This window comes from Lacerta agilis, chromosome Z, assembly GCF_009819535.1.
Source record: "Lacerta agilis isolate rLacAgi1 chromosome Z, rLacAgi1.pri, whole genome shotgun sequence".
NCBI lineage: Eukaryota > Metazoa > Chordata > Lepidosauria > Squamata > Lacertidae > Lacerta > Lacerta agilis.
The window spans coordinates 38,232,075-38,259,672 of record NC_046331.1 but is presented as its reverse complement, the minus strand read 5'-3'; the positions used below and the strand labels follow the sequence as shown (position 1 = coordinate 38,259,672).

The window sequence follows — 27,598 nt, the reverse complement described above, 5'->3', positions numbered from 1 at the left end:
AAGAAAGAAAAGGGGTATCGCTTTAAGGTGGAGATTCTAACGAGGCAATTGCTTCAGGTGTGGCTTCCTTGCAGCTGCTTAATCTGGTGTAGTTACAGGTAGGTGTCCGTGTTGGTCTGCCATAGTCAAATTAAAAAAAAAAATCCTTCCAGTAGCACCTTAAAGACCAACCAAGTTTGTTCCTGGTATGAGCAATCTGGTGTAGTTAGCCGTACTCAGCCACAGCTGCAGCTTCTAGAATAAAATCAAAGAGCTTTCTCAGACATCTGAAGTCAACCTGATCAGAGCACTCCAATATCTGTTCTGCATATTTTAGCAATTAACTAAAATTGCTATAGCTTTGCATAGGTACATAGGGAGTTGCCTTAGTCAGGCTTTCTAGTGCAGTATTTTATGGTTTGACAAGCATTATCTCTCCAGTTTTTTCCCCAGTCATGCTGCTGAGATAATGCCAAGGACGGAATCTGAAACCATCCGCAAACATAAAATGCGTTACTGAGCTACAGTGTCCTTAGAAAACGTATCTGACTGAACATCCAGCATGTGTCTTATGTGGCCTTCCAGCTTCTGTTCTGGCACATCTCTATATTAATTTTAAAATACTGTACTTAATTCCCCCAACCTCCTATTCCCCCACCCCACCCCAATAAAAATTGCTGTATATCTATCTTGGATAAAAAATATTTTGTATCAAGTTTTCAGTTATTATATAATCATAGTATGTAGTACTTTTTATAGTGCTTTGCATTTTTCAAAGTATTGCATGAACTTTAGCAAAGTCACAATTGCACATGTAAACCTGAAAGCTGAAGTCTAGAGTAGCCCAAAATATAAACCCCTGAGAATATAATTTCATGGTGGAAAAACACCAGTGTGTCACTATTGCTCAGACATAATTCATACACAATGTGTATCAGGAGTTTTCTAGTTTTTAAAGGCTAATCAGTTTGAACAACTGGCAACTTCTGCTGTGTTAAGATCCCACTGAAATGAGAAGGAACCACCCCCATTTCAGCAAGAAGTCCCCAGTGAACTGTGGCCCTTGTTTCTTTGGGTTGAGAAAAGAAAATATTTACAGACTTGTACATAAATAGCAATTTCTATTGAAACCAGATTATGTCACCAAAAAAACTAGAAGGAGCTTGGATCCTGCACTTGAAATAAGGGCCACTTGTGCAAGCAAGATTTGTAGGATCCATCAACAAACACCCCATGTCTGTAAGCAATAAATTGCTGTTTAAAATATCATTAGAAGTACATTATACTGTAATGGTGTATATAGCAGTGTACTGTCATTATGTATACAAGGTTTCAAAACCTGATAAAAATCAGGATGTCTCCAGGAGAACCCAGCAGCCCCAAATGACTTAAGGCCAACAGATCACTGGGGAGTTCTCCTGGACTTGCCCCAACTGAAAAAAGAATCCAATAAGTCATTTTTGCTGAGAAGTAAAAGTTGTAAGTTCTGAGATGAAGATAAATACTTCTGGCTAAGATTTTTCAAGAAGAGCAAAAGGGTACAAAACCAATTTAACATCAAGTGGATTTCCAGCTCACAGCAAGACATATATCTACATATTGTTGTCCAGAATGAAAAGATAAAACACTTAGCAAAACAACATTACAATATTTATGTGAAAAGAAAAGAAAATCGAACTTTTCCACAGCTGAAGGACGGTATAATGATGGTAGGGTTCTTGTTACTCCTTGTGGAAAAATATGGAAACGTCTGTAGCCAGCTTCCTTTTTACATCCAGTGGGAAAGATCAAACGATATTTCATTCTTATGTGATTTACCAGTTGAATAGTATGTTCTGGCCAAGTGTCATAAAGTAAATTTGACTGCTGCCTCCAGACTGAACAGATGCAAAGAACACCTTGAGAAGAAATGGGGGGGGGGGAGAGCTAATGTTACTCTATGTTGATAAGAACATTTTAGCCATATCTGAGAATGTGGCACATACATCTACACCCACCCACCCACCCACACCCACACACCATGTTAATTCAAAGAGATATGCACTTCTTTTACTGTTTTAAAAATACAAAAACTGTCTAGCTGAATCAGACCAAATTTCACCAACTCCAATGTTCTGCATCTAACAGCAGCAAGCCCAATGAACCTTGGTGTTTACAAACAATACATGAAAGTTTGTCCTAAGGATCTGGCATAAAGATGTGCACTGCTGCGGCACAAGGAGGTTCTACTCAGTGACCAATACCGGTCCTAGGCATCTTCTTAATTATTTTTTTCCTCATTCATTTTTTAAAGGCGTCAAAGTAATGAATCTCATAAGTTAATTACACAGAAGCACTTCCTTTTGTTTGTCATGCTGATTATTATTAAAAGGGTACACTAATTGTCACTGCATGGTGTATTCTCCATTCACACGCATCAGAAAAGAAGATTCTTAGAACCATTTATCAATGGTTTCAAGTGGGCGGTAGGCTCAGTTATAAAAGAAACAGCAATTTCCCCAAGAAACTACAGGATTGATATGGAGTGTGGCTAATGTCATGTGCGCACAGGATGGATTCATAAATGGTTAAGTGCACAGATAGCTCCCAAGTTCAACTTCTGGATCTTCAGCAACAGAGTAGTCTGCCCAGACCACAGGGCTGGCTGGGCCTGATGGGAATTGGAAGGCAAACAACTAGCAGGCATCAGTTTATGGAAAGATGGCTTAGACCCTGCTAGACTTGATGGACCAATGCTGTGATTCAGCAATTGACAAATGAATGTTAATGGTGGTTGATGGCTTCTAAATAGATCAAAGGGCCAGAAAAATATTATTAACTGATTTATTGATTGGACTTATTAGCTGCTTGTTAACCAAAGGTCTCCATGGAATTTACAGCACATTTAAACATAAGCATAGATAAATTATACCATAATCATGCACACACAACACTCCTATTATTCATTTTTATATGTTGTATTTTTAATTGTAACCCACCCTGGGACCATGGGGGCGGGGGAAGGAAGGGCAAATAATAAATTAAAATAACTTGACACCACCACCAAACAACACCCCGTTAAAATTGGGAAATTTCTCAAGAATGTTATGAATTTAAAAAAAAGGGGGGGGGATGAAATTTGATGCCTTTCCCAAGCCTGAGTGTATCTGTGTAAAATAGTAGAAGCAGGTTTTTGGATATTAAAACAAAACAAAACAAAACAAAACAAAACAAAACAAAACAAAACAAAACACAAAACAGCAGTTTGAGAGAGATGCAGAGAGAGCTGAGTTGGGGGGTGTGAGCTGAAAACATCTGGGGATCTGATCACAAAAAGCAGTAGGTCTGCTAATTGCAGGAGTGCTTAGATTATTTATGCTTTGCCTGTACACATGTGAATAAATCCAAAGATTACAAAACACCAGGAGGTTGGCGGCAATGGGGATACCAGTACCCATTGGGGCTACTGGTGCAGGGCGCCAGCACCCCCAGGAGCGCCCCCGCAAGCGGAGGAGCCATGCAACCCCGCCGGTGGCTGGGCGCTCGCGGGCCGGCAGCACTGCCGCTGCCACCCATGCCGCTCCCAGGCAGGCTGCAATCGCCCTCGCGAGTGGGGGAGTCGTGCGGCCCCGCTGGCGGCCGGGCGCTTGCGTGCCGGCAGCGCTGCTCCCCAGGGAACAGGGGCGCCGGAGGGATCGCCGTGCCAGCTGAGAGTCTGGGGCCCGAGAGTTTAGTCCGGGGAAGAGCCCGCCCGTCGGTCGGAGCACCGCAACAGGCTCTTCTGCTGCGGGTGGCTCTGTGCCACGAGTTCGGGGGTGACCAAGCCAGCGAGATGCTGAGGTGGCTGGCCAGCTCCACACTCCTGCGCGCCTGGGACTGCGCAACCGGGGGTGGGGGTGCCGGGCAGATCTTTGCACCCTGGCGCCGCATATGCTTAAGACAGTCCTGTGCCCAATGGTAGCTTCCCCTTCGCAGGGATTTTTCAGGCAGGCAAAGGTACTCCAACAATACCTTCTGGGTGCAGAGCTGCCTCCCTCAGCAGCTATAAACAACTGACAGCTTGCTGATCCTCTCACAAGCCCCCCCCCCCCAATCTGATGTAGAGCCCTGCCTCTCATGAAGAAGAGAACCAATGCAACAAATTGTCTTTCTTATGTTGGGTGTGTGATCTTGCAGCGTTTAGCACATGTACCTTATCGTTCCTTTCACAAAGAAACTTCAGCTTCTGTGCTTTCTTGTGCATAAACACACCTTCCAGGCTTCCTGTCTCCACTGAGCGCAGTTCAATAGCTTTCTCTCCCCAGCCCATAACTTGGTTCGATTGAAGGTAGGCTTTAAAAACACAAAAGGAACACATGTTATTAGAGTAAAACAAAGAAGGCAGGTGTGTGACAGTGGCATATGGGAACAAGGACAGGGAGGGACAAAAATAAAAAAGATAATTCTCAGGGTTTTTTTTTTAAAGGGAGTTTGTCAAGGATGTGGGAATGTTATGTGGTTGGGGTTTTTTTTTGGTAAGCAATATAAAACAAATAACTATAAACTATAAAAATTGTGCATTATGTGTTGAATATGAAAGTTCAGAAAAATTACCTGAGAAATTAAGATTAATCATGGTTCTGATTGGTTCGCAGTGCTCATGGGAGCACAGATTCCAATGATGTCAACCCAAAAGCCCAGCTCTGTCCCGATACTGGGATATGCAGTTATTGTAGCTTATAGTGTCCAAAAACAGGCATACTGTGCTGGCCATGCAATTATTCTGTTTTTATCATTGCTCTCACAGGTGCATGATGCCAGCAGTGTGGTGAGGGGTGAACCATAAAAATAAACAGGAAATTTGCAAGCTTGGTTTAGTCCTCTCCACCTGCAAGTTGTTGGACCCGTTGAAATTAGGCCACCCTGCCAGGCCACCGCGGCCAAAGTCAGAGTCACCAGGCATTCCCTTACAGCATGGTCATGCGGGAAGAAGATGGCACTGGAACTGGGCCATGGCTGGGGGGGGGCAAACATCGCTCCACGGAGCCCCAGGTGAGCAGAGATTAATGTAAAATAATAATAATGCCAAGTTGCACAGAATGAGTCTGCACCATTGGTTCCCTTTATAACTCATAACTGATGTCTTCATTTTCTAGAATCCCTTTATTCTGACCAATCAAAATGTCACAAAATGGTCCTCAAACATTTGAGTTCACCAGAACTCTTCGTCAGGTCCAATGTGAAGCAAGAAAGCTGCCTTGGAATTGAAACCATAATGTCTGCATTGATCAAAGGTTCATTCTCGTTGTCTAGTCTTAGAAGGGGTGTGGCTATGGACTGTCTGTCAGAATTTATATCTGCATTACTGCTCACTAAGAGTTGGCATTTGCATTGCTTCCTTCCTTAATATGCAGCCAGAGCTTTATATGCTAACAAACAGAATTTTGGGTTGGTCAAGATTCCTCTCCTTACCCATCTCCCATGTGTGTGGAGAAACTATTATGAATCATGGTTCACCTCCTGCTTCCTAGTGGTAATATCATCTCCCAAGGGAACAGTAAATGCGTTTGCATTGGTATTGTGGAGGAGTCCCAATATCTTTAACTGAATTCTCTTTGCCTTCACTGAGTAGAACTCTCAGGATTCTTTGAGCAAAGGTGTCACAGTGTTATACTAAATTTTCCAGGTTAAATATAATTCTCAGGGAGGCTGCAACAGTTTGGGCCAGGTTTCTTCCATTTCTACAGAGCAAGGCTACAGTTAGCTGACATTTCTAGAGAGCCACAAAGCATCCTCAGAAGTGTGCTGGCAACCAGAGAACACAGGATGTGTGTTTCCTCCAGGGCAAGTCTGAGCTTGCCTGATCTATTGTTCAGTCATCCAGGTATCATGTTGTGGCTTAGCCTTCCTATAAATATATAGCTAACTCTGTTGTTAGATGCTTGAGAATAAGTCTCTGGTCCAAGAGATTCTGGATTTCTAACCTAGAAACTTCTGGGTTTGTTTGTTTTTTACTACAATTCTCCTGCAATGAAGTGAGATACAGTCTAGTTGCGTATTACTCCGGTTTCCGCTGATACAAAATTCTGGACATTTGGAGCACAGCAAACTACCTTACACTGGTCTGACAAATGGCCGTGCAGCTCAGAAGTGCCTACACTGACTGGCAGAAACTCAAGATTTCAGACAGGGGACAATCCTAGCTCTACTAGCAGATGCCAAGGTTTGAACCTGGAATCTTCTGTATGCAAGGCAGATGTGCTACCACTGAACCATGGTGTTTCTCTGTGGTGACTCTGTTAGGAAAATTCTATTTCCTTTGTGCATTTGTAAATTTCTTCTTAAAGTAAATCTGTGCATTCCATTCTTTTTGCAAGAAAATAATATGGAAAATGTTATGTACTGAGCTGAATGATAGAACAATAGGATCCAGAATGCAGCAGTTTGATTGGTCTGCAGGAGCCACCCAATCCAGCTCCAGGTGGAAGTGAATCAGTGACCTGATTGGCCTGCAAGAGCAGCCAATCAGGCTCCTGGAGGAAGTGAATCCGCAACCTGATTGGCCTACAGGAGTAGCCCGGAATTAGCCAATCACGTGGGGCCCATTGTGTAAATAATGTATATATAGCAGACGTTTTGGGGAAAGATTCATTCACTGCTACTATCAGCTGAATAAAGAGCATGAAATTCACACTTGACTCCGAGTATATTTCAGAAAATTTTAACCAAATTTATCTGCCCGTGTTAATGCATTTGTATTTTCAGCCACATTGCTAAGAAAATATAAGAGGGACATGCAAAACTAAGCAGGGTCCGGCATGGTTTCAAACTGGAGGGGGGACCATGTGTTGAGATTCCTGCATTGTGGAAGGTTAGACTAGATGACCCTAGGGGGACCTTCCAACTCTTCAATTCTATGATCATATCACTTCCCACTATTTTATCTTCACTACAACCCTGTGAGGTAGGTGGGAGACAGTGGCTGCACCAAGCTTTCCCAGTGAGTTTCAAGTTTCCCCACCCTAATCCAACACCTTTAACTACCATATTATACTGGCTCTAACTGTTAAAACTCATTGCCAGTTTTGATTTCTTAATGAATGCTGCTATTCTTGATAGTATGAAGAGGAGACTGAGAGGAGATATGATAGCCACCTTCAAATATCTAGAGGGTTGTTACATGGAGGGTGGAGCAAGCTTGTTTTCTCCTGCTCTGGAGAGGACTCAAACCAGGGTAATGAGGTAAAAACTCTCCCAAGGATCACAGAGACATTATGGAAGCCATGACAGTTAACTAACTAGAATAAAACCGATATATGCTTGTAGTGTAGATTTGGGGAGGTCCCACTTTTGGATAAGGTAAATTTCAAACTTGCAGCTTCTGTTTCCAAAGTATCATCCTCTCTTCCTGTCCGACAAAACCCCGTCTTTTAGTCATACACCTCTAGAATAGTCAATAAATTAAATACTGGAGTTCTATAATTTTAATTTCCCCATGGAGTCAAGTTTCCTCATTCCAATTACTAAATTGGCTACATAGCTTCTGTCAGCTTAAAATGACTATGATGGGTTTTTCTTGTCCTGCATCGATAAATTATATTTCATCCCTTACCAATTTTTGCAAAAGCCTTCTTTTTATTCCTAACATTGTGTAAGTAGCAGTTAGTTGCAATTCAGAGCTAGCCTATATTCCTACAAACTTCAAGACAATTGGGTGGCTATGGGGATCTGTCAAAAAGAACAATTTAGCCTTTAAACGGCTCAGGACCGCAACATCTCAAAGACTGCCTCTTCCCATATGCAGTGACCCAAAACTTGCAATCATCATCCGAGGCCCTTCTTCATGTGCTTCCTCCATATGAGCCAACTCCTAGCGGCTGTGGGGCTACCTTTGAAGGTGACTCGGAAACTACAACTAATCCAGAATGCAGCAGCTAGACCAGTGACTGGGAGTGGCCGCTGGGACCATATAATAACACCAGTCCTGAGAGACTGGCATTGGCTCCCAGTATACATTTCCGAGAACAATTCAAAGTGTTGGTGCTGACCTTTAAAGCCCTAAACGGCCTCGGTCCTGTATACCTGAAGGAGCGTCTCCACCCCCATCGTCCAGCCCAGACACTGAACTCCTCCTCTGAGGGTCTTCTGCTGGTTCCCTCACTTCGAGAAATGAAGTTACAAGGAACCAAGCAGAAGGCCCTCTTGGCAGTGGCAGCCTCCCTGTGGAATGCCCTCCCATCAGATGTCAAAGAGATAAAAGTATTACACAACTTTTAGAAGACATCTGAAGGCAGCCCTGTATCTGGAAATTTTTAATGTTTGATACTTTACCATGTTTTATATATGCTGTAAGCTGCCCAGAGTGGGAAACCCAGCCAGATCGGTGGACGGGGTATAAATAATAAAATTATTATTGTCTATTATTATTATTATTATTATTATTATTATTATTATTATTATACAGGGTTTATTGTCTGTCTCTTTGGTTATAAGTCACTTTGAGTGGCACTGGGCAAGACAAAGCAATTGAGAAACTTAACCACAAATAAACAAGGAAAGAAAGATTTCTCTTGTTGGAACCTAGTCAAGCCTGTTGTTGTTTAGTCGTTTAGTCGTGTCTGACTCTTTGTGACCCCATGGACCAGAGCAAGCCATGCACTCCTGTCTTCCACTGCCTCCCGCAGTTTGGTCAGACTCATGTTAATCAAGCCTAGCAAACCCCATTAAATAATGTTAATGGTGCATTTGTTTTATTTATTAAGAAAATTTACAGCACATCATTTTGCATTGTTGTTGTTTTTTGAACAAAGAAACTTAAGAAGAGACCTGCTGGGTTAGACCGAAGGCCCATCTTATCTATCTTGTTCTCACATTGGCCAACCTGATGTTATTGTGTTGTTATTCTATCTACAGAAAGTCTGCAAATAGGACTGAAGTGCAATATCTCTCTCCTGTACGTGATTTCCCAGAAACTGGTATTCAGAGAAGTACCACTTCCAATATGGGAGGTGGTCCATAGCTGTCATTCATGATTATCGGTAGTTGCTACTGGCTACCTTATTTCCATGGTTTGTCTTAACCCCCTGTTAAAATTAACAATGAACTAATCCTCACAACATTCTAGTGTATTTGGTTGATCCATGACATTCTTGTACCCTCCAACATTTCTCTTATGAACATAGGGATGTTCTATTCGATGATGATGATGATGATGTTATTATTTATACCCTACCCATCTGACTGAATTGCCACTTTGGGCAGCTTCCAACTTATTTAAAAAAACATAATAAAACATTAAGCATGAAAAAAAAACCAACCCTTCCCTATACAGAGCTGCCTTCAGATGTCTTCTAACGGTTATCTCCTTGGCTCGGGGGTCGCATAACTCCATACCCTCCAATGAAAATAGGGATGCCCTAAGGAAAAGCAGGACATTCCAGGATCAAATCAGAAACCGGGATGGCTTCTGCAAATCTGGGCCTGTCCCTGGAAAATAGGGACACTTGGAGGGCCTGCATTCTTTATATCAAAATCAATTCCAGGAAAACCTGAGGGAGCTCTCAGTTGTGGGCAGACCATTCTGACCCCTCAGTGCTGGTTGGCTGCCAGTACCAGGCAGGAGAGGGGAAACTTATGATGCTGTGATACTAGGGGCATAGGTAAATTTATTATTCTCATTCACCCTCACGATCATCCTCATCATAAATTAGCAGCTTAATGCTAACCTAGACTTCTATGCAGTTTATGAAGTAAACCCTAGTAAGCACCCTAGTTCCAGTAAAGCAACATAGCAATTTAAACAGAAGACTCAGTCGGAGATGAAGGGAATGCTTCTTTAATTGTACTAGAAGGTCACAGAGGGAGTTAATTGGACGCTGCTGCTAGAACTACACAGCTGCATCGTATCACTGTTTGGGGGTGTTTTACGTGGGAACAGATACTAGAGTAAAATAACTTCAGAAACGAAGGCCATCTGTCTATGAAAAACTGTTTTCTCAGTCATTATCATCAGGTAGGATAGATTGACTTGGGAAATGTTCCAATATGGGGAAAAAAATGCTGTCTGAAACACTTCTGGAATAAAACACCTTCTTGCTTCTCCTTTCTACTTTAAACAGTCCTCCAAAGATTCCTGGGAACCGTAGTCTTCTAAGGTTGCTGAGAGTTGTTAGGAGACACAACATCTATTCCCCTCACAAAGCAACAATTCCTACCAGAGTGGTTTAACCCTGGGAATTGTAGCTCTGGGAGGGAACTAGATGTCTCCTAAAAGCTCTCAGCACCCTTGACAAACTACAGTTCCCAGGATTCTTTGGTGGTGGTGGGGAGCATGATAGTGCTTTAAATGCATCGTGCAGACCGGGCCCTTGGCACTCATTCCAATTATTTGATCCCTCCTCTTGTCCCAAGTCTGAAGAACATAAAAATAAAACAATTCCATCTCTACCATTTCTTTCGCTGCATTTTTTCAAGGAGCAGAGATACACCAGGGCCCTTGGGGAGATAATATTGCACCATAATAAAACACACACACAAGCACAAATGTTCTGCTTCTAAAGCAGCATGCTGGCCTCTCTTGGGGTTGCCATATTTCAGACGGAAAAGTTGCTGAGGTTTTGTTTTTAGGTGTTTATATATTTTTTATTTTTGGGCAAAGTTGTTGAGCTTTCTTGGCAAAATCGTAAAAAGAAAAGAAAAGACGTTTTTGAGGTATTCTGGGTATTCCTGATTCCCTCCAAAACTTTATGTACAGAGCTGCAGTCTCTGTGGGCATTTTAAATCAGGCTTTTAAACAGGTTCAGTACCTAAAGCTAGATACTTAATCTTACTGGCTAATGATTCTTCTACCTTCGATAAGGCTTCACGCCGTGCTACTAAGGCTAGATTATCAGGATGCAAGGACTCAGCATCGTATATCCAGTGTTGAAAATTAATGTGGCATGGAAAAGAAATATCTTGGCATGTGTTAATTATATCTTACAGCTCTGTTAAAAATAAAATAAAATTGGGAAGGGGAAAGAACGAGGACTATGATGCCAAAAAAGCAGCAGCGTACGGTGTCCAGCCTTGCTCTATAAAGAAATGAACCATTTTTCAAACAGAGCTTCTCCATGCTTTTGCCATGAAGCTCTGAATCAGGGGTGAGCTTGGCAGCTGCTGCCCAATGAGGCTATAAGAACATACACTATCAACAACCTTTGCTGCTCAAGGCTAGACAAGCCCTCGGTGAACAGCATCTGAGAACACAAATGTTTCTTGGCCTCCCAAGGTTTTTTTGTGTTTTTCTCCCTTTCTTCCCTGCTGCACCTCAAACACTGTCATATATTCCTAATTTAGGCCAATGTGAATTAGAGAAGGATACCGGAGCTCAGAGTTTGCTTAGAAATGTCAGCCGCGGCATGGGGCTGGGGGAGAAACCAGCTTGCACTGCACTGGGACACCTTTGGAAAGTGGATCACAGCCTGCAGATTGGTCCATTTCGTTTGGGAAACAGTTCCAAGAATACTGGCAGGATCTCCTAGAGCATTGGGTGGGGAGCAACAGAGTGACCTTGGCATGGATTAGGGAGCCACCAGTATAATCCAGTAGATGAGATGAGAATACTTTGGTATTCTCCCCAGAATTTGCAACATTAAAGCAATGATGGCATACTAAATGAGACTCTGAGCTACTCTGGTTCATAGGGATTAAAAAATAATAATAATGCCCCTGATGCAATGTGGCTGCAGCTTTGTGGAGGAAGTAACATGTATGCGACAGGGCTTGGAAGCTAATGCCTGAACCTTAGGAAATCACATTTGTATGGTTTATCTCCCTCTGAAAGGGAGGCAGAAATAGAAAGAGCGGAATGGCAGGGACACAGAACCTGTGGCCTGTGTATTTAAAATATATTTACCCTCTCACAAAACTACAATTCCCAGCACCCTTAACAAACTACAGCTCCCAGAATTCTTTGGGGATAAGGCCTGAGCTTTAAATGTGTAGCATGTGCATAGCTCAGCTTCCACTAGCTCAAGTCAGCTTGTCCCTTAAGTCAGGAATACAGTGGTGCCCCGCTAGACGAATGCCTCGCTAGACGAAAAACTTGCTAGACGAACGGCATTCGTCTAGCGGAAGCTGCCCCGCAAGACGAAAAAGTCTATGGGGCTGCTTCGCAAGACGAAAAATTTTCGTCTTTTTTTTCCTTTTCGTTTAGCGGAGCGCGGCTGTCATTGCCACTTCGCTAGACGAAAAAACCACAATACGAAAAAATTCGTAGAACGAATTATTTTCGTCTTGCGGGGCACCACTGTAATGGAAAACTGAGTTCAAAAACAATGACATTCATAGTGCCACAGGTTCCCCATCTCAGCTCTTCAGGACCAGGCTTCAGTGCAGACAACTCTGGCTCTTACATGGCTTTCCCACATGACTCTGGTAATGGATTTTTAATGGGGGCTTGGTGATAGTAGGCCCCTCAGGGTGGGGGAGAGACTTATCAATGCCTGCAAGCAAGTATCCTGATTCTGCCCAGCCCTGGTGCAGATGACTGATGCTATTCAGAGAATGACTGAGCTTTTTTAATGCGCACAGCCCAATTGCTCCATTTAGTCCAGCATGCTGTTCCCACAGTAGCCAACCATGACTTTACATGCCCTAAGTCTCATGCCTGTCAGATTTTTTAAGGTATTTATGTTGTTACCATTCCCAAAAGAAAGGCTTCTGGTTTCTTGGGAAATGTTCTTTAATTTAATTTAATTTAATTTTAAATCGTTATAAATGAATTTGTTTAATCCACTTTTAAAACCATCCAAGTTGGTGGCCATCATCACATCTTGCGGGAGTGAGTTCCATAGTTTTAACTGCACACCGTGTGAAGAAGGAGTTTCTTTTGCCCACCTGGAGTGTCCCAGCATTCAACTTCTTTGGTTGTTCCCAAGTTCTCACATGAGAGGGAGATAAATGCTTTCCAACTAGGTGCCGTGTGCCTTTTCCCCAAGAAGAAAAGCCAGTGTACGGACAACAGGAGCAGAATGATCTGGGGCACCTTTCAATTTTCTGTTTTGTTAGTTTAGAAAAACAGTGACTAACAGGAAGCATAACAGAGGTTTATTGAACTGTGTATGGAATGGAGAAAGCAAAGCAATGATTTTCTCCCTCTGTCGTAATACTGGAACTCAGAGTCATCCATATGTTGTGAACCACCCTGAGATCTACAGCTGAAGGGTGGTATGCAAATTTTAATAATAATAATAATAATAATAATAATAATAATAATAGGCTCACACCTTCACTGTCGTCTTTTGGGAACCAGCTAAAAACATTTTCGTTTAGGCAAGCCTATCCAGTTATGTAGAATGTTGACAGGTGTTTTAATCTGGTTTTAGTTGATGGTTGGATTTAATTATTACGTTTTGATTGTTTTAGATAATTGTTTTTGCTGATAACTTCATTGTTTTGTTCTTTTTGAGGTTGTTGTTGTTTAAGGATCAAGTGGCATATGATTCTAATTAATAAATAAATAAAGATTCAGCTGGCCACTGTGAGAACAAGATGCAGGATTAGATGGGCTTTGGGCCTGATCCTGTTTAGTTCTCATTTTCCCTCCCTTGCATGGCATCGGGGCGGCTGTATTCTTTTCATACTTACCTACAGATGCTGGCATTTCTCCCCACTGCAAAACATTTTCCTTTGAGAAACGTCCATATATGTTGATGTAGACCCCTTCATCTTCGTAGGTAAGAAGAAGTTCCACTCCGCTGGTATTAGGGAGTATGATAACAGCATGAGGGTGGATATTCCCTTGGATCTGAAACAACATTTTTATTGAGATTTATATCATGGAAAACACTGTCATTTTAGCAACCGCAGTCCACCAATCCTGACTGAGCATTAAAACCAATGAACATTCTGGAAGCCACAATAATAATAATGATTGCTTGAAAAAGGTCTCTATGCTTCTTGCTGCCATTTGGCGATCTAGAGACCATAGAAATAGCAAGAAGTACTGAGCTACTAAGTGAAAAGCCAACATGGATGGCTTCAAAAGAGAATAAGAAAATTTATTGAGGGTAAGACTATTAAAGCGGTATAGAAATGAAATTAATAATAATAATAATAATAATAATAATAATAATAATAATAATGACAACTAACCATGCTGGCTATCTTCTACCTCCACTGTCAGTATTTAAAGGGGGGATATTTAACTATTAAAAAGCATACAATAGTCACTGTCCAAGTCCAATATTTCATTTTGTATTCTGTGTCTTGTGAGCAAAGAGCAATTTCAATGCAGTAAGACTAACAAGGGCATTATAGAAAAAGATTATACATTATACTTCAACTTAGTGATTCTCTTCTTTAAAACATTTGCAAGCAAAATTTTAGAAACCAAACACTAAACCATATAAAACGAAGTCTAAGTTGACAAAGTAATATTAAAGCTATATAGACAGATACAGATAGATATAGATATGAATGGACAAAGAATAAACTTTGGGTTTTCTTTTCTCTTAGTGTTTTTCGACAGCATAGCAGACATACTTGCTGCTCTAAAAAACAGTGAGGGGAAAGCTGGGATTAGAATTTGTTAGGTAGTGTGCGGATTTCATATTATCTGACCAACATTGTTTCCTTTCCAGAACTAACTACTTGTGTGGTGACAGTGATCTAAGGAGGATTTGGAGGGTCGACTCACTTGGCTTCCCCTATTTAAATAAAACTGCATTGTATGCATTGCATTTACTCATCAATGAGCTAGAGGCACAACAAAGATATAAAAAAACTGGTGCATTAAAGCTTTGCAAGAGAACTCTGGATAGTCTGCATATATTAAAAGAATTCAGCATCTAAACTTGCAAATAAGCAGACAGTGCAATAACACAGCAAAAGCTCCCATTGTTACAAACAGTTTACTAGTCTGGGTGTCATATTTAGCACATGCTCAATACACAGTGTAGCCCTATTTATTTTATTCTATTTATTTCATTCTAAGCACCATTTGCCATCATTCAACCTCTTTCTTCCACTTTGGAGGGAGAGATTGGCCTTCTGCCCTGATAGCTTTTGTCTCAACAAAATCCTGTGCTAACTTTAAAAGATGCACTGCACAAAGGTCGGCATATCAGCGAGTCAAGTTGGGTACTGCGTGGGAAAACTCTCTCAATATCTGTTATTCGCTTTGGGAAGGAAGGAGAAATCAAGCACCCTCCTACACACACCTGTAGCAAATAGCAGTGTTCAGATAAGAAGCACTTAAATGAGGGAAATATAACAGGGTGGGTGAGGCACAGTTAATCTCCTTCTCTCAGCACCAAGGCCCTCATGCAAGTGTCTCCTCAGAGGTCTGTTAACCAGAGAAAGAGCCATGTTTACATTCCCCTCTATCTGTGCTGTTTAGTCCTAGGCATTTTCCATGCAAAGTTGGCCACACCCAAATTTCTCTAAATTGGGTCTGCTCCAGATGTTGGGACTACAAATTTCATCGTTCCTGACTATTGTCCATGCAGATGGGGGCTGATGGGAGTCCCAACAGCATCTGGGGGGGGGCACTAGGTTGGGGGGAGGCTGCACAGACCTATTGCTCAAAGCTCATTCAGAAGTTTATGTTCAAAGCATGTTCAAAGCATGTCAAACACACACACACACACACACACACACACACACACACCCAAACAAACAAATACAGAGGAAAAGCAAGCAGCATTAAAGAATATACACATTCAACTCACTCTCAGAAAAACCTTGTGATTCACACTGTAAAATATTCAAATCCAAACTCTTCTTAAGCAATTTAGAAAATCTCAAATCCCAGCCCACTTCCAGAGGGGGGGGGGGGAGGAGAGAGAGGATTTGTAGTAAGTACACATGAAAGAGGGTTGTGCTTTGTTTTAAGGAACCTTGAGATAAAAACGCATACTGAAAACAGTCCTAACCCATCCTCTATGGTACCAGGAATAGGATTAACCTGAGTATCTAATTCAATTATGAAAGATCCATGCAATTAGCATTTTCACAAGGAGAACACCAGAACTCCCCTATTGCTTTTCATGAAGCGCAGAGGCACATGCAACTCAAAGGACATGCATTTCTGTGCCACCTCAATGCCACGTTTACCCATAAAGGAACCACAGATGCTTTACTTGCCAAAGTGAGTATACCGATTCCAGCCATGCAGTCTGGTGTCTCTGCAGCCACTATCCGTAGTACCAGGACAGGTATCCAGAGCCGGAGAGCAATTTTGATGTGTTGCCTTGGTATTACTTGCATGACCAATTGATGCAGAACACACACACACACACACACACACAGAGAGAGAGAGAGAGAGAGAGAGAGAGAAAGAGAGAGAGAGAGAGAAAGTGGGAGCCAGACATAGATGTGTCTACACCTAGTCTGCTGCCTTTAAAAGAAGCCTAGGATGCCTAGGATGCTGATTCCAGAAACCTCCTTGAAGAAAATTATATAGCGAACCTCTCACATTTGGACCCTTCCTGGAACAACAAGTCCCAGCAGCTGCAGGAATGACACACTTATTTAAGCTCCTGCACTCTTGGGGGTAAAGTGTATTTTTAGTGCACTCTGTCTCATGGTAGACAAGTGAGCAGAATAGAGTCACAACCATCCACGGGGAGCTCTCATATTGAGGGCATTGAGCTGGGAAATATTGCTTCTCTACATACCTAATTAAATTGGGGGCTGCTGTGACTGGCATCATTTTTCTTTTGAGGCTCTGACATTTCCCCTTTGCCATTGTACCTTCTGCTCAAAAGGTGGTGCCACCTCTCACCCTCTCTTTACAAACTCTTCTCAAAACTCACCTATGCCATACCTTCCAACAGGTTGCAACAAAAAACCAGGACACCATCTTCCGGGGCCACACTCCCATGTAAGTCACGTGACCTATGCGAGATTGTGCCCCCTCAAAAAAGGTGACCCATGTGAGATCATGCCCCTCCCAAAAACTTTTTTTTGGGGGGGGGGGGAATCACAGTGCAAAATCGTGCAAGATCACAACAAGACAAAACAGGATGTCTTAGGTTTACCAGGTGATTAACTATATGTGCAGCGCACAACCTTGTTTTTATTAACACACCCTTTCGACAAAATAATAAATTTAAAACATCATAGAGGCACCCTCGGTTGGACCACTGGCACCTCTTAGACTATGTAATTGTCTGAGCTGAAGATCGCCGTGATGTGCTCCTTACCAGAGCTATGATGAGAGCCGATGACAATCGCAGATAACAATGGCTCTCAAAGTGAACCATTAACATTAGGATCAGATCACTCAAATAGTGGGCCAGAGATCTAACTATCTTCACACAGGGGGACCATGTGGAGAGTCTGGCCGCATTAGATAGTTCTTGATCAAGGACAGCGTCCCTAGCAAGAATCCAACTCTATTCATTATTTTCATTGCCATGATCCTACACATTGTCAAAGGGAAACTCTCCACCAGAGTAGAAATCATATACAGTGATACCTCTGGTTGCAAACGGGATCCGTTCCGGAGGCCCGTTTGCAACCTGAAAAGTCTGCAACCTGAAGTGCCGTATTTGCACAGGTGCGCTGCATGATTTGGCACTTGTGAGCATGCGCAAAGTGCGATTTAGCACTACTGCGCATATGCGAGTGGCGAAACCCGGAAGTCACCCTTTCCGGTACTTCTGGGTCACTGCGGGACACAACCTGAAAAAACGTAACATGAAGCAAACATAACATGAGGTATGACTGTACCAGGACAGGTATGCAGAGCTGGAGAGCAATTCTGATGCTTTGCCTTGGTATTACTTGCATGACCAATTGATGCAGAACACACACACACACACACACACACACACACACACACACAGAAAGTGGGAGCCAGACACAGATGTGTCTACACCTAGTCTGTTGCCTTTAAAATACCCAAACTGCATGCACAGAGAGGACCAACTTAGATTTATAAAGCTCTTTATATCTTGAATGGTGCCACAATCAACAGGGATACTAGATGTTAAAATATTTTTCTATCCAGACACGTAGACATTACCTTGTTTGAACCTTATACTGCTAATTTTAATTATCTTTTAAAATGTTTTAAAATTTCTCATTCTTAACTGTTTCTTGTTAATATTTAATATTTAACTGCTTTCATATTTATTACAAACGACTTGGAGGTATCGTTACATTTATTGCAATAAATCTTGTTAAACAAATGAGAATTTCTGGCTTCTATGGACCCATGTGGATGCAAATGTGGAGTAGAAAAAAAATCAAATAATGGTAATAGTCACAGCATTAATAGCGATGAGACCCTCTTTAACTGCATAGGCTGAAGAAGAAGAAAACCCCCCTGCAAACTGTCATGATTCATAAATAATGATGTATCTTACATGTGTGGGAAGGTACAGGTCATACACTGAGCCAGAGTCCACATCAATAGCATGAAATCCAACTGGTGAGCCATAGATCACTTTTAACCTCTGTCCATTCTCAACCGTCAAGTCAACCAACAGTGGTTTGTGGTGAAGTGAAGTGAAGGACTGCAAAGAGAAGAATCAGACACTGTGCATCTTATTGTTAATTAAACATGAAACCAAAATGAGTCCTGATTAGCTCATCTCACTTTCAGGCCAAGGCGTTTGTCCACAGACAGTTTTCTGGTTCATGTGGCCAGCATGATTAAACCGCTTCTGGTGCAACAGGACACCATGACAGAAACCAGAGCACACGGAAACACTGTTTACCTTCCTGCCGCAGAAGTACCTATTTATCTACTTGCACTGGTGTGCTTTTGAACTGCTAGGTTGGCAGGAGCTGGGACAGAGCAATGGGAACTCACTTTGTCATGGGGATTTGAACAGCTGACCTTCTGCTCAGCAAGTCCAAGAGGCTCAGTGGTTTAGACCACAGTGCCACCCACATCCCTTTTCACAAAGAATGACTGCAGTCACGGACTATGAGTTATGAAAACAGGATACAATGAATACCTCAGTTGGTTAGAACACAGTGCTTACAATGCCAATGTTGTAGGTGCAATCCCCATAAGAGAAAGCTACGTATTTGTGCATTGCAGAGGGCTGGACTAGATGATCCTCAGGGTCCCTTCCAACTCTATGATTCTATGACATATCTATGAGATAGCCCAAGTTATGCGAGCTGAATTCATGTTCCCATAAAGCTCCCTATCTAATCCCACATCAAAATAAATGAATGAGAAAAATAGTGAGTTTGGGCAAACACATGCTACACTATAAATTTATAGCAGCCTTAGACCACTTTCCTGTCATGGCTTCTCCCAAATAATTCAGAAGAAGAAGAAGAAGAAGAGTTTGGATTTGATATCCCGCTTTTCACTACCTGAAGGAGTCTCAAAGCAGCTAACATTCTCCTTTCCCTTCCTCCCCTACAACAAACACTCTGTGAGGTGAGTGGGGCTGAGAGACTTCAGAGAAGTGTGACTAGCCCAAGGTCACCCAGCAGCTGCACGTGGAGGAGCAAAGATGCAAACCCGGTTCACCAGATCATGAGTCTACACCACACTGGCTCCCTGTAATTTGGCAAAATGCTGAAAGGCCTTTTGTTTGAAATCTCTAGCCTACCTTCACAGAACCATGGTTCTCAAGTTTATCTGGAAAGAGGGAATGGGCAGTGAAATCATTTTAATACCGTGGTGCAAATTAGGCAGTAGTGCTGCAACCCTTGCCTGATTAATCAGTGAGATTACGAGATTATAAATCTTTCTGGCCAATGAAGAAGGCAGCAGATTTTGATTTTTTTAAATAACTATTAGTTAAGAAGTTACTAAAGTAAATTAGAACTGAACGCAGAAGAGGGAAACGGGGGAAGTCCCCCCAAAGAAGAATAGAAATGAAGTTAGAGTAAATAGCTTTTTTGTTTGTTTGTTTCATTTGGCTGTTTTTGTTTAATTTGTAATGTGTGTGTTGTTTGTTTTATGTTTGTATGGAAAATTCAATAAAATATTTTTTTTAAAAAAAACAGATTACTGCTGTGAACTGAATGTGAGTAAAACTCTATTCTTACTTAAAAAAAAAATATTTTAATGCACCAGAACCTATCTGCCTTTTACCAGGCTAGTCTGTTTTCCCATCTAAACCGGTGGTAGTGGCTCTCAAGAGGTGGATCTAGACACAGTATAGTTATAATATATATATATATATATATATATATATATATATATATATATGGAAAATCACGTTTTAAAATTTCCTGCTGTCTGGTGCCCTCTGGTGTTGCATGTTTATAGTGCATTCAAATCACTGTTTCTTTACTAATGTAGCTGAGTCCCAGGATTTCAGGCAGAGAAGGGTCTTCCAACTCTACAATTCTAAGTATTTGGCTTGAATCCCCAAGAAAGCACTCCTGTCCAGTGTTAAAAGCAGCATAACCTAGGTGATAACCTAGTCTCTGGCATGCCTGGCTTACCTGGGTTTAGCAGTTACAGTATATAAGGAAGGGAACAAAAACCTGGATTGGGCAGACCCCCCTCTGCCTTCCATTACATTGCCTTCTGTGATACAGACAAGTTCCCTCTCATATGCAAATTTATGCAACTTTAGTTCAGTTAGGTTACTAAAACTAATATAAGCAAGCATAAATATTTGGGCGCCATCCCATAGGTTATTTGCCACTGGGTGTCCAATAATTGTCAGACAATGATCTTTTATCATTACAGGATGAAACAGAGACATGATCAGAACTCTGTTCATATGTGCGTTTTGCATGCGCATGCGTAGAGAATACTATGGAAAGCAAGTATGAATCTCTTCTTACTTACTTACCTTGAATGCCATAAATTTGTGATATGGTTTAGGAGCCCAGGCGTAGACTTCAACGGAGTTTTTCACAGCGATCACAAGAAATTTGATCCTCTCGTATTTCACTGAAAAGTAATAGTTTTCTTTTTTAACGAGCTAGGCACAGAAATTAGGAAAGACTCTCTAAATCATTCTTTGCACAGCAAAAGTATGAAGAATAAGTTTTTTAAAAACTCAATTTCCCAACAACAACAGCAACCACTATTCAAACGATACAAGCTAAATAATAATTAATCAAGACGTGTTCTAAGGGGGAGGGGGAGGGGTGGTCGTGACAAACCCAGAGCTCAGACACTTAAGCAAGTAGAGCTGTATAAGAAGTCCATATATCACACTGAACATAATGAATTTGGCTTACAATAGTGTTACGTGGCTTGAATTCATTTGTTTACATAGTTATCTATCCTGATATTTCAATCCCGAGACCAATAACAGTCTTCGATTTATCCATACACTCAGGTTCACATCAGAGGTTGGAATGAAATGACAGTCATGAACCCTCTAACAGAATTGTTATGTAACCATTTAGTATATAATTTTATGTACAATGTACAATTTAAAATAACTCATTTTACATTCTTAAGATATCAATGACTTCCCTTCTTCTCTTTCCATGGTTCATTTTACATAGCATAAACACCTGCATATTTTACAAAAACAAAACCATTCAGTATTCCATTATTGCATCCATCAAAACTTGTTTACACTGTTTAATTTATCTTAACGCTGCCACTGTTTTCAGCTGTATACATTTCCCATAAACTTTTTCCAATCATCTTTAAACGTATGTTCTTGTTCTCTTATTCTATATGTTAAATCTGCGAGTTGTGCATATTCTGTCAATTTAATTTGTCATTCTTCTTTGGTTGGGACCTCGCTCATTTTCCATTTTTGGGCTAACAAAACACCGGCTGCAGTAGCAGAATACACAAACAACCTTTTTTTGACACCTGGGAATTTCAGTCTGAATTATCCCCAACAGAAAGGACTCTGGATTTTTTTTGAGAAAGTACTTTTAAACATCTCTCCCTCCCCCCAATTCATTATGGATCATTTCCCAATACTCTTTTTGGGTCCACCACATATGAAAGAACCTTCCCTCTCTATGTAACCATTTAGAATCAAAACTTCTAAGAAGTGATAATGCAAAATCTTGATGGGATATTGCTCCTAGTTGGCAGTGCCTGTTGTTCCACGCGCAAATGACCATTTCAGCATGTGGATCTGAATGAAAGGCCTTGGAAATCTTGCTCATGTAGACAATAGCTATATTATCTCAGTGGTGTCAACCTCTGAATCTGGAGTGTTCAAATAAGCCCTCAAAGAAGGGGTGAGGAATCTCCATTCTGTAGGAGGTATACAAGATGACACCCAACCACTCCAGATTTGCACAGGGTTTACTCTTTAGCTTTTTCTCCTCCTGAATTAACAGGAAACTAAAGCATTATTTTAAAGATCTCGGAGTGAAACAGAATGCATCACAGTTAACAACAACAACTGAAATCTTGTGCTAAAATTGGCTATTTTATTGGCTAGCAGCCCACAAGGGGGAAACTCACCAACTTTGTAGTGTATGCAGCCTTCCAGGTCACCCACGGAGACCCAGCCTTGTCGCTTTTCCACATCCGGATCATTCCGCAAGATCTTATTCCTCAGCCAGGATAGATAGTAGACACGTAGCTTGTTCTTTTTGCCTGCCAATTTATTGGACCAGAAATAGAAAAGGAATTTTGTTTACAAACTTAACTTCTCTACATGACTGTGGAGTGTGCTAGGCTGTATCACACCACCAACTTGGCTGGAAGTAGTTTTGAGGTTGGTAATATATTAAACTAAGAGGAAAGGTACCCAATATCAAGCCAGTATTGCCTATTCTGGCCGTGTAAACACCATTCTATTAGGACATATTTAAAACACGTAGCTTCCTCCCCCCCAAATCCTGGGAACTGTGGTTTGCCCCTCACAGAGATGAAATTCCCAGCACCATTAACAAAGTACGGTCCCCAGGGTTTTTTGGGGGGGGGCAGGGGGAAGGGAAGCCAAGTGCTTTGAATCTGTGGTGTGCATACCAAACCTCTGTCTTGCAGCTGTTTCCACAAGGACAGAGGTCTTTCTAATATCTAATATCTTTCTAATATCTACTTGACTGATATCATTTTAAGCAGAGATGTCAGGCAGCGAAGCCAGGGTATTTCTGCGTGCAAAGCTCATGCTCAGTGACGGATCTACTGGTATGTCCTTGGATCATTGCAGTCAGACAGTAAAGCAACAGCACCACTCTGTGGTGAGAACGTATGTAAAAAAATAAATACTTGTGTATATGTGCCCTCAGATGTGCTCCTAGTTCAGTTAAGCTTTCGTTGTGTGAGCTGAGACTTATGAAAGGCACCACTCCTTAGTATCACTAGGACAACTGCAGCTCAGGGTGACGTTCCAAACAATCTGTTTTGCACCCCAGCCCTATCTGTTGGATCTCCTTTGTATACTTTGTAGTAGCTCCTTCACTCCACACCATATAAAGCAAAGGGTGGTGAACCTTCAGCCCGGATTTGTATTCACGTGCAGCCCAGTGCTGTGGTGGAGATTAAAATTGCCCCATCTCAGCACTGGGCAGGGTGGAGTGGTTTAAACTGTGGGGATGAATGTAATGTGTGGTGCGTCTGTGTGTCTGTGTGCGTGTGTTTAGGCATGCATATAGTATATATAGCAAGGAGAGACAAGAGGGCCTTCTTAAATGAACAATGCAAAGAAATAGAGGAAAACAACAGAATGGGAAAAACCAGATATCTGTTCAAGAAAATTGGAGATATGAAAGGAACATTTCATCCAAAGATTACCATAATAAAGGACAAAAGTGGGAAGGACCTAACAGAAGCAGAAGACATCAAGAAGAGGTGGCAAGAATACACAGAGGAATTATACCAGAAAGATAAGGAGGTCTCATACACCCCAGGTAGTGTGGTTGCTGACCTTGAGCCAGACATCCTGGAGAGTGAAGTCAAATGGGCCTTAGAAAGCACTGCTAATAACAAGGCCAGTGGAAGTGATGATATTCCAGCTGAACTATTTAAAATTTTAAAAGACGATGCTGTTAAGGTGCTATACTCAATATGTCAGCAAGTTTGGAAAACTCAGCAGTGGCCAGAGGATTGGAGAAGATCAGTCTACATCCCATCCCAAAGAAGGGCAGTGCCAAAGAATGCTCCGACTACTGCACAATTGCGCTCATTTCACACACTAGCAAGGTTATACTTAAAATTCTACAAGGCAGGCTTAAGCAGTATGTGGACCGAGAACTCCCAGAAATGCAAGCTGGATTTCGAAGGGGCAGAGGAACCAGAGACCAAATTGCAAACATGCGCTGGATTATGGAGAAAGCTAGAGAGTTCCAGAAAAACACCTACTTCTGCTTCATTGACTACACAAAAGCCTTTGACCACAGCAAACTATGGCAAGTTCTTAAGAAATGGGAGTGGCCTGATCACCTCATCTGTCTCCTGAGAAATCTCTATGTGGGGCAAGAAGCTACAGTTAGAACTGGATATGGAATAACTGATTGGTTCAAAATTGGGAAAGGAGTACGACAAGGCTGTATATTGTCCCCCTGCTTATTTAACTTATATGCAGAATTCATCATGCGAAAGGCTGGGCTGGATGAATCCCAAACCGGAATTAAGATTGCCGGAAAAAATATCAACAACCTCAGATATGCTGATGATACAACCTTGATGGCAGAAAGTGAGGAGGAATTGAAGAACCTTTTAATGAGGGTGAAAGAGGAAAGCGCAAAATATGGTCTGAAGCTCAACATCAAAAAAACTAATATCATGGCCACTGGTCCCATCACCTCCTGGCAAATAGAAGGGGAGGAAATGGAGGCAGTGAGAGATTTTACTTTCTTGGGTTCCATGATCACTGCAGATGGTGACAGCAGTCATGAAATTAAAAGACGCCTGCTTCTTGGGAGAAAAGCAATGACAAACCTAGACAGCATCTTAAAAAGCAAAGACATCACCTTGCCGACAAAGGTCCGTATAGTTAAAGCTATAGTTTTCCCAGTAGTGATGTATGGAAGTGAGAGCTGGACCATAAAGAAGGCTGATCGCTGAAGAATTGATGCTTTTGAATTATGGTGCTGGAGGAGACTCTTGAGAGTCCCATGGACTGCAAGAAGATCGAACCTATTCATTCTTAAGGAAATCAGCCCTGAGTGCTCACTGGAAGGACAGATCCTGAAGCTGAGGCTCCAGTACTTTGGCCACCTCATGAGAAGAGAAGACTCCCTGGAAAAGACCCTGATGTTGGGGAAGATGGAGGGCACAAGGAGAAGGGGGCGACAGAGGATGAGATGGTTGGACAGTGTTCTTGAAGCTACCTACATGAGTCTGACCAAACTGCAGGAGGCAGTAGAAGACAGGAGCACCTGGTGTGCTCTGGTCCATCGGGTCACGAAGAGTCAGACACAACTAAACGACTAAACAACAACAACAACAACAACAACAACAACAACAACAACAACAACAGTATATAGGCCTATATAATGTGTGTCAGTGCAGAGAGAGGGTGTGTTGATATGTATTTATTTATTTCCACGGTGATGTACACGGTTGCTGTGTGGTCTGCCTGTGTGCTGAGTGCGTCTGCTGCACAGGTGGGGTTGTGTGTGTGTGCATGCATGCATACATGAGAGTGTGCTTGGTAGCCCTCAGTTAGCAAGCATTGAGCATTGGCCCTCATTGTGTGTGTGTAAAGCCCCATTACTTCATCTTTCAACAAGTCACCCTGTTTTGATTTTGTCAGTTCAAAACATGTCCTAAAGGTTGAGGGCATTCTGTTTTAGTGAGTCATCGACCCCCCTTTTTTGGTCGTAAGCCAGAATCTGCGTGTGTGGTGCATCAGCATTGTTCAAAATAACAACAAATATGACCACTCCTGTAGCTATAGGAGATAACTTCACATGGGAGAGTTATGGGTCTTATCATGAAAAACCACCTGGATGGGTCTTCCCATGCTTTCTGACAAAGAGCAATTCGTAACGTGGAAGTCTGAACACTCTGTAACTAACAGTTTGTTCCCATAAAAGTTAGTACTGAATATAATTTGCAAACTTTAGTGGAGAGTCTAGGGCTGGATTGAAATCCACCCTTTAAAGGTTATTAGAACAATATTAAAAATATCATTCTAAAACGTCAAGGCATTTGGTTTCTTCCTTCGCTTCCTTTCCCAAAAGGTTTACCAGGTATTTTTTGGGATGGGGATAGCTCTGCAGTGCCCTCTAGTGCCACATTTAAACAACACATTACTAACGTTTGAAAAGAACTTCCTATGCCAGTGTTTTTCAACCTTTTTTGGGCAAAGGCACACTTGTTTCATGAAAAAAATCACGAGGCACACCACCATTAGAAAATGTTAAAAATTTTAACTCTGTGCCTATATTGACTATATATAAAGTAATTTTTCAATTTTTCCCACGGCACACCAGGCAACATCTCGCGGCACACTAGTGTGCCGCGGAACAGTGGTTGAAAAACACTGTCCTATGGCAATATGGTTATCAGAACCATTTTTGAAATTCATTTTTAGCATCAAAAACCATGAGTGCACATCCACCCTAGGTCACACCTACCACCATCATGATCATTACTATTAATGTTAAAAATGTATATCCTGCTTTCCAATGCCCAGGTGTCAAAGCAGCTTGTACAGGTACAAGATGCAAATTTTTAAACATAAATGAACTTTCAAAAATTTAAAGCCTCAGAAACTTAAAACCTCAGAAATGCAAACAAACAAACAGATTCTAAAGCATCAGAGAAGCACTCATGATGCAAAGCCCTCCTGAAATAAAACAGTTTTAACCAGGCATCCCAAATTCCATAGCAATTGTGCCTGTCTGACTTCTAGTGGCAGCGAATTCCATAGAGGAAGACTCATAAGACTGAAGGCATCTCTTCTTGTTGGCGAGAATTGTGCTAACAGGACTCCCTCAGATGATACCAGTGATCAAATAGGGATGGCCAGGGTAAGGTGGCCGTGACCCATAATTTCAGAACACTGATATCAGACATATACATGCCTAGCCTGTGCTCAGGGAGGAATAATTTAATGGTTGCTGCCATCAGCTTCCAGGGCAAGGATGGAAGCCACATTAGAGAAACAAACACAAAGAGATTGATGCTGTTCGACTCAGAAGCCAGCTTTAAACTAGTTTTAAGTATCTGGTGTACTCTATAAATCTTGCAAACCACTTTACATACTAAGCAGGCAATGAAACACCCTGAATCACATCTGCCCTAGATACAAGGATTGTAAGCATCAGGAGGAGCCGACAAGTTTTTACAACTCAATTTGCAGTCTAATCTTCTTTGTAATTGCTTCTGGTCCTACTGTAGGTCAGATGGTTCCAGGCACCAAACAAACCTGAGATGGTAATTAGCACATTGAGTCCTTCGAGCACATCCATCTGTTGGAACCGCCTCCTGGTTATCAATGAGTAAACTCTTCCTTGGCCGCTTCTGTCTAGAAGCCACAATCCATTCTCAGTCCCCACAAGCAAATTCACCCCTGTTAAAATATGGAAGAACACCAAAATCAGCGCAAGTAATCCTGACAATATAAACCATCTAAAGTCAGTTTGGACCACTTCCTCACTGGAGAGAGAATGGATGGAACAGCACTTTGGTTACTTTATTGGTATTCAACAGCTCTTACTCAAGACAGGTGGGACTGCAACGTAGCCTGTGCACACATTGCAGTGGTACCTCAGGTGACTCCGCTCACCCAGAAATAGTACCTTGGGTTAAGAACTTTGCTTCAGGATGAGAGCAGAAATCACGTGGCGGTGGGGGTGGGAGGCCCCA

The 27,598-nt window shown here is 41.8% G+C and overlaps 1 protein-coding gene across 3 annotated transcripts in view; it reads right to left on the bottom strand.

Annotated features, from left to right (window-relative positions):
- Positions 1 to 1,083: 1,083 nt before the first annotated feature.
- Positions 1,084 to 27,598, bottom strand: part of NRK (Nik related kinase) — a 111,884-nt gene continuing 85,369 nt past the window's right edge. For all 3 annotated transcript variants that reach the window (XM_033137427.1, XM_033137425.1, XM_033137428.1), the window contains 7 exons: positions 27,159 to 27,302; positions 22,298 to 22,432; positions 20,703 to 20,803; positions 18,294 to 18,443; positions 13,567 to 13,726; positions 4,151 to 4,290; positions 1,084 to 1,877 (listed from right to left, as the gene is read on the bottom strand). In XM_033137427.1, the coding sequence (XP_032993318.1) occupies positions 1,794 to 1,877; positions 4,151 to 4,290; positions 13,567 to 13,726; positions 18,294 to 18,443; positions 20,703 to 20,803; positions 22,298 to 22,432; positions 27,159 to 27,302 (914 nt within the window). In that variant the 3' untranslated portion in view covers positions 1,084 to 1,793. The remainder of the gene's footprint in view (positions 1,878 to 4,150; positions 4,291 to 13,566; positions 13,727 to 18,293; positions 18,444 to 20,702; positions 20,804 to 22,297; positions 22,433 to 27,158; positions 27,303 to 27,598) is intronic.